Source organism: Scleropages formosus, chromosome 7 (genome assembly GCF_900964775.1).
Source record: "Scleropages formosus chromosome 7, fSclFor1.1, whole genome shotgun sequence".
Classification (NCBI taxonomy): Eukaryota; Metazoa; Chordata; class Actinopteri; order Osteoglossiformes; family Osteoglossidae; genus Scleropages; species Scleropages formosus.
In genome coordinates this window covers 23,353,848-23,361,896 of record NC_041812.1, presented here as the reverse complement: position 1 = coordinate 23,361,896, position 8,049 = coordinate 23,353,848, and the positions used below count along the sequence as shown (strand labels likewise).

At 42.1% G+C, this 8,049-nt stretch overlaps 1 protein-coding gene across 1 annotated transcript in view; it reads left to right on the top strand.

Annotated features, from left to right (window-relative positions):
- The first annotated feature begins 1,901 nt into the window (after positions 1 to 1,901).
- Positions 1,902 to 8,049, top strand: part of LOC108926259 (copine-7-like) — a 28,676-nt gene continuing 22,528 nt past the window's right edge. The window contains exons 1-2 of the mRNA XM_018738847.2: positions 1,902 to 1,967; positions 4,737 to 4,917. Coding sequence (XP_018594363.1) covers positions 4,759 to 4,917 — 159 coding nt within the window. The 5' untranslated portion in view covers positions 1,902 to 1,967; positions 4,737 to 4,758. The remainder of the gene's footprint in view (positions 1,968 to 4,736; positions 4,918 to 8,049) is intronic.

Genomic DNA, 8,049 nt, shown 5'->3' with positions numbered 1-8,049 from the left:
TGACTTGCTGGTGGCAGAAAAAGACTGCGCAAAAAAAAAAAACCCATCATGTATTAAATTAGCTCTTCCTTGTAGAGTTTTTTCTTAAACGAGTTCTCGTTTGGATGTAAAACAACCTTCATTCAATGCGCCGAGAGCGTGGACGCATCGAAGGCGTCGCAATGGAATGAACTTGTAGATGCTTCGGGCATCTGCACAGTATATAAATTCAAGTAGATTTAAAAAAAAAAATTGGTTTTGTGCACAGCGCAGGGGCAAAAATGAAACAGGTTTTTAATCTGGAATGAGTGAGGCTTATATTCCGTTACCCCGCGTTTGTCACCAAACAGGCGCTCGGCGATGCGGTGAAACACGAACGCGGTGCGTACGAGCACGAGATGCACACAGCTCTTGCTCTCCAAGGCCAGTGTGACGGTGATGACTGGTGGCATTCGACAGACAGCCCGTGGGCAGTCAGCATTAACTAGCACTACAGCTAACTAGAAGTGACAGAACTGCATGCGGCACCCTTTGTAGCGCTTTGTCCTCGGTGTGTATCCTGTGGGGAGCGTGTGGACACATGGGAGGACGACACCTGAGAAGCCCAAGGCGACCTGTCAAAGAGCCGAGCGGATGGATCGAAATTGGCTTTGTGCGCAGCCGTTTCGGCCCCCCGGTCCTTAGAACGCAGGATCGAACATCCTTCAGAGCCAGGTCTATACACCGTTAGAGCCACGTGTGCGTGCTGTGACTACCGCTGTCGGAACAAAGTGACACGTGTGTGAGTTTGTGGCTGAAACTGTCGGTGGGTTGGGGGAAATTGATGCAGGGCTATATTTTATCCCACCTCATGTTCCCTCTTGTCATGCATTGTAATTTCCTTTATTGTTTTTATTAGGTCCCTTTTCTTTCCTTACAAAACCCATGAATAATAATTATTGCTCATCACTTTAATTTCCCATGCAAATTAACACCAGTTTGTCACCGCAGTCTTCTGCTGTCACCTTAGGATTCGCACAAAGACCCCTTTTCAGAAAGCCCAGAAAAGCTTGTCTCGTTTAATTCGAACTGGCTGTCACAGCAGTGTGTCATCGCTTGGATTTGTGTTTTGTGACTCAAAGATGTTGATGGTTTTAAGGAATTAATTATGGCAAGACTGGGGGGAGAAAAGAGACTTCAGTGAATGTTGCACAGCAGAAACCATGGTGGAGATATGACGTGATCAAAATATGATCATATATTTTTACATGTGGTGAACACAGAAGGTGTTGTCCTGCTGAGGGCTGTGGCTCTGCAATCTCAAGTGCCCTGGGTTCGTACTCCCCCTCTGGTACCCTTGACCAAGGTACTTACCCTGAAATGATTTCTACCCTGTTTTATAAATGGGTAGATCATTGTGCAGTTTATCACCTGGCCCTGTAATCCGGCTAAATAAGGGTTAATGACATAAATTGCCTAGAGGAAAACAGAAGACTGCACACAACTTCTCCTGCCTCTCAAATGACGCGAATTATTATGTTGATCAGATTAAATTTTACAGCAATCATAATGAACAGCTACCGCTTCTGCAGCCACTTGTCTTCATTTCGCGCCCATTTAGCTCTTTTCCAGCAGCTTCGTGAACTGATGTGTGACTTACTGGAGCACGTGCGTCATATTAAACACAGTATTGCCAAGTGATAGGGTTTTCGATCGATGCGGGTCTCGTTTTTTGAAAGTGCAGCGAGCGTGCGGAAAGCTGCAGCGCACATGTAGCGGCGCTGCTCATCTGCGCGCTCAGGCGCCCTGCGGCTGCTCCGCTACTGCGCCCCGGTGCTGCGCCCTCTAGCGGCCGACGCACGCATGACGCCGACGAGACGTGGGAACAGATGAACTCGATTCATTCACAGCGTTTCCTTGCCAGTCCCTCCAGTCCCGAGTTGGGAAAAGCAGGGGTAGTAGCCGTGGACACCCTGGAACAGGTGCGCGTTCTGGAGGACACACAGCAGGTAGGAGCTGTCGGCGTGAACGAACGAGCGCCTGCTTACGTGTACGGCCACCACCAAAATTTTGTTATTAATTATTATTATGACCTGATTATTACTGGGGAAATTGCTTGAGTGATGCTCACATGATGAGAAAAGTGAAGGACCTATGTATGTATGTGTATGACATTGTTCAGGCTCTGTATACAGTAACCTAATGTAAGGTTATATTATTATTATTATTATTATTATTATTATTATTATTATTATTCCCTATTAGTCAGCCTGGAATTGAATGTGAATTGTTTTGTACTCCTCAGACAGTGGAGAAGAATGATACTATAGTTCGTCTGAATTATGAGAATGGCAAAGTTGCTCTTTTTTTTTTGTGTCTGGTGGAAATGAATGAAAGACTCGGACTGTGGAGCGACAGGCTGCTTAATTGGCTTCATTATTATCCGTGTCCAGCGTGAGGAGCTGAACGCGACACGAACGGAACGCTCGTCGTCGTCTGGAGAGCGCGAGAAACGAGCCGATTCTCAGTAATATGTCAGCAATATTATAATACACACATACATAATAGCTCGTGGTTTTGCTGGCATGTACGGTGTTTATATACAGCGTTAATTTTTAGGAGTGTGGAATTGCCCAGTGTTATATTCCCGCTCTGAGTCACTTGACTAAGATGTGAATATTAATAATTATAATGGTTGTTGGTAATTGAGGGGGCGCGGTGGCGCAGTGGGTTGGACCGGGTCCTGCTCTCCAGTGGGTCTGGGGTTCGAGTCCCGCTTGGGGTGCCTTGCGACGGACTGGCGTCCCGTCCTCCCCCTCCGGCCTTACGCCCTGTGTTACCGGGTAGGCTCCGGTTCCCCGTGACCCTGTATAGGACAAGCGGTTCGGAAATTGTGTGTGTGTGTGTGTTGGTAATTGCAGCTTAACCGCCTTCCCCCCCCCTGCGATTCGACACGTGTGACGCTTTTTTAAACGAGGCTTTTCCACTCGATGCAGGAGGAAATTGCTGTGGGAAAAACTCTGCGTCACAGAAAAAGAGAAATGCCAAAATAATATTTAATGAGCAAAGCACGACGAGCATTTTCCAAACCGTGTATTTAAACTAGCAATTCATCTGAAACATTTAATGTTAAGTGACAAAAAAAGGTCAGTTGAATCAATGAGAAACTAAGCATCTGCTCTCTTCAATATTGATTTGCAGGACCTCAGAGCCACACCTGACCCAGCAAGTGGCCTCCTATTTTACACTGAAAACCGTGCAATGAAAGCCAAGGCCCCCCAGCTAGAGAAATGCCCATATATAAATTCAGAGAAATATTACACTCAGTTTATTGCACGGAAAATTGATTTTCCACACTTAGAAGTATGTCATAGGGAGTAATACCATATTAATATTTTTATTTCATTTTTAACTTGTATTTGGCTATGCAATGGTCCTTTCAAAGCTAGCCCGCCCTTTCGTCTGTGGAGCTCAGGTGACGAACCCCTGTCCTTCGCTCTGTGCCTGTGACGTGCAAACTAAAACCGTAGATTGTTTGGCAGCAACGAGGCCAGCGGTGTGCGCCACGTTTGAGGGCTGCGGGGGCTGCCGATGTGGTCCTCGATGAGAGACGACAGTGTGCGGGGCTGGAAATGTTTTTGTAAAACTTGACACAAGGGATTAAAACGGGATTAGTAAATACAAGACTGGGAAAGGGGCCTCACTTAATAACTTGCTCACAACAATCTTTACAAAACTCAAATACACTGAAGGCATCTTTTAAACAAATTCCTTGCTCTCCCAGTTATGCAATGGAGATTATCCCTTTTTATGTAAATCAGGAGATTGTCAAGTGTCCATTCATTCATTGCGGTAGAAGACGATTCATTTTACATGCTAATATGAGTTCCGGTTTATACGTATTATGTTGTCTGTTTTGGTTTTACAAGCTATCTTCTGGATCTTGGAGAAGATTCCCTTGCACTCGCAAGAGCGAGTTAATAGTGTAGGAAATGCAGTGAAAGGCGCGATTAAAGGGATAAACTAAAATGCCTCTTAATATTATATTTTGATACTGTAATGGAGATCTGCTGAGGTAGCAAGGGTAAAATCTTAAGTTTTTTGCCAACATTCATTGTTCTTATTATGTATTAGAAGACTCGTCTTCTAGTTCTGGAGAGATATATAAGTACATGTGTAACTTTTTCTCATATAGTTATATTTATAAAGTCAGATAGTGCCCTTTTAATGAATGGGGTGTAATTTTTATTTTTTCTATTCATTTGATTTTTTTTTTTCTGAAGGAATGTATAGCTCAGGCTATAGCTTTTGGTTGTGCGCCACAACCTTTGTCGCATTTCTTTTGGATCATAACAAGTCAGACAGCTGATAAAGATAAATCGGGGCTCATTGTGTTTCACTTCAAATGCACTGTATTTTAAGCCATTTCCTCTGTGTGGCCGTGGAGTGGATTGAATCAGCGCTAATTCACTGATCCCAGTTCACTTCTTGCCCCCTCAATGAGGACTAACATTCATCTCGAAAGACAGTTTACCTTTTCAAAGAGAACATGTTCCTCCTCCTACAAAAAGGACTTGATGTGCATGCCCTGGACCAAGGATTTTGAAGAGGCAAACATTTCTGGCTTGTTTTCATTCTGGATTTTCTGTGTTAACAGTTTGCTTCAGAACATGAGGGGTTGTGTGTTCAGTACCCTCCAGGCCTGTGAGGTTTGCAATCTTTTGGCAGATTCCACCAGCTGTGGGGCTTGACTGTACATTTTCATCTTGCTCCTCCAGGACTCCAACACCTTCTGGCAGGATGAATGACTCTCAAGATCTGACAAGCCCAGCGGCTGCCCTCAGCGTGTCCAAGGTGGAGCTGCGGGTCTCCTGTAAGGCTCTGCTAGATCGGGACACGCTCAATAAGTCGGACCCCTGTGTCATACTCATGGGGCAGGTGGAGGGCCAGTGGACAGAGGTAAGCCTTACATTTCCAGGGTTTGATCTCCTATTACTGCAGACCCAAGTAAGGAGGAATGTTCTTAGCAAGGCCTGAGAATAATTGTCAGACCAAAAAGTTATGTCTCAAGTAGCATGTCCCTGGAATAATCTGGTTCTCTTAAATAAAATTTTTACTCTCTGAAGAATTTTGAATAACTATAAAGAAATTTTCCTAAAACATGTGACCTGAATACCTGGGCAGCAGGTGGCATAGTGGTTACAGCCACTGTATTGCATTTGTAAAACCCTTTTGAACAAGGTACCTGAATTGACAGTCAAAATTAACCAGCTGTATAAATGGCTAAGTAATTGAAAATAGCTTAACACTGCAAGTTGTTTTGGAAAAAAGTGTCAGCTAAATGAACAAATAAATAATAAACTAAATAAAACCTTCCTGAAAAATAAAATGCAAAGAATGTCTTTAAAGCCTGAAATTGTTGGTTGGGTCATGTTCCTTGGTATTGCTGCAGTTCAAGATGGGTGACAGATCAGAATTCATCGGACTTATCTCTTTCTTAATTAGTAAAATTTGTATGGTTGTAATAATTTTTTTGTAATAATTGGTTATTCTAAGTAACTCTGCGTCTGATGTTAATTTACCGCTTACACTGCTTGGCCAGGGAAATATTTTGTGCAGTAAAAGTCATGTTATTTCAAATAAGACACTGAGCAGAACTAGGGGATCGCTGTAGGGGAGACTTGCAAAGCTCATGGTCCTAAACTTACAAAGACAGTTTGGATCAGAAGTCAAGTAATTCACCAACTCACCAAAATATCCAAAATATGCTGAGATAAAATGAAACATGAAATGTAAAAATAAAAATATATAAGTGTATTTTATATATTTGCTTCAATTTCATCTACCCCATCTCCTGTTTAGGCCCACTATTTTTCGGAGACTACGTAGAAACATAGGGTGTGGAGCAGGGAACACCATCGATGGGATGCCAGTCCATTACAGGGCTTTTATTTTACTATCCTTTGTTAACTTGAAACAATACGTGCAACATTCATCAGCATCTGGACACTTCCGGTTTGTTATCAATAAAAGTGTGATAATAGAGACGTACCTCATTTTTTTCACTGGATAAGTTCTCCAAAAGTCTTGTATGTAGCCAGAATAAAAATTTGTTGTAAGACATTTAACATTTTCAGGCTACATGAAAATTACAACTAGCTGCAGTAAGTTTTTGAAAAAAATGGCGAGTGAAGAAAATGCAATTCAATTTGAATAAATGGAAAAAAAGTTTGTGTTTTTTGAATGTGCATACAGTAGCTCACACTGTGGACCCATTATGGTTAGTTTGTCCAAACCAGTGGGAGTGTGGAGTGGGGGTGGGATGTTCAGGCTTCTGCACATATATTAGGAACAGACTGCCTGTGCACAACATCAGAAGGAGGGATGAAATGATCCTCTGCTCTCTTGGAGCCCATCAGCAGTCATACACACACACATACACACACACACACACACGAGTGAGAAGTCCAGCAGCGATGGGATGTGCAGCTTCTGGTTTGCTTGAATGGCTGGCCTTGTTTCCTTTGCTTTTTGCACTATTTCTCTACAGAGCACACAGCATATATCAAAAAGGATCCATCACTCTGACAGAAGGACTTTTCCGACTCTAAAATTCCCAGCAGGTGGTTTGGAATGAGTGAATGATGGTAGCTTTGGTGAAGCCCTTGTGCATGTGATGTGATTTATATACAGATTTTTTTAGTTTATCTGCAACGGATGCAAGGAATGCACATATATTTCTTATTCCTTAGCCTGTATGAGTCCTTGTCTGCCCCAGCGATCATGTGATTTGCAGTACGCAGGTCCGAAATGCCACAAAGCTTTCCACGTGACAAGTAGTCAATACAAGGCACGGTAGATGTGTGTACAAGCTTGTCCGTGCCCATGATTGTGGACCATCTATAGGGTTAGTTTGAAATGACGCATGAAGGTAATGGACCTTAAAGAAGATTCTGTTTCATTGTAATTTATCTTGTCAATCTAATCTATTTGCTATGTCAATTCGATATGTAAATGGTCTCGATCAAGGACACTCTGGTGTCGGACAGTGGGCTGAAGAGTGGATAGTCAATTAAAATGAAGTAAAGTAAACGTAAAATGCTTTCATATGTAAATTACTTTAACAAAGAGCACACAAACAGGAATAAGATAAAATGTTGGAACTGCATTGAATAAAGTGGAATAATGATTACAAATGTGGGAATTATTGAAGACAAGCAGTGAATCTAATTTAATGACAAATATTACTGGATATTAATGGATACAGGCAACTGAAAATGTTTTTCTCATTTTGGCAAATTATACGATGAGGTAATTAGTCTCAAAAATTATGCCTGTTTTAACAGAAGACCATGAACTTCATGCTTTATTATGTAGATTTCATACCCTTTTTAGTACTTCATTATGCCGGTGTGAAAAATGTGCAGGTGTTACGTGCTAAATTTAACGGACGAAAGATTGCTGATATTGCGTCTGTTTCTGCAGGAAAAAAACCTGTGACCAGCATTTGCCTTCTATAAACGCCCCCATTAAATAAACCGAGGCGTGTTCTGAATGTAAATCCGCCAAAACGGTAAGCAGAACGCCCTTTAAGAACAGGTCTGGCGGATAGATGATTTGTGCCACAAGAACATACAATATAACACAAATCATAACAAAGTGGGCGAATGCATAGCTGGTAGGCAAAACAGCAGAATGAAATGTTACGTTTCTATGCAGCGAAATTAAATTTTAATGAAATTGATTTTAATTGCCTTCAAATCAGAAGTGCTGGGCTCCTTTTTATGCGGTTTTATGTGGTTGTCTGGCCGTCTTCCGCTCCCAATTACCAGTGTCACTTTTTCTTAGAACTGAAACTGTACTGGTGAAGTGACACACAGAAACAATCAATTCTTGGCCACATAACCTGACTTGTTGTTTACAAGACTTGCAGAGATCACAGCTGAGCAAATTACAGGGTATCTAACAAGTTATAGATCAGTTCAGTTTCTTCCTGATTATCTTATATACTTCTTCATTCAGCTATTTGCATTTTACACCATGCATACAAATGACTTTATTCCTGATTTTTCAGATCGTCTGTTTCTACAA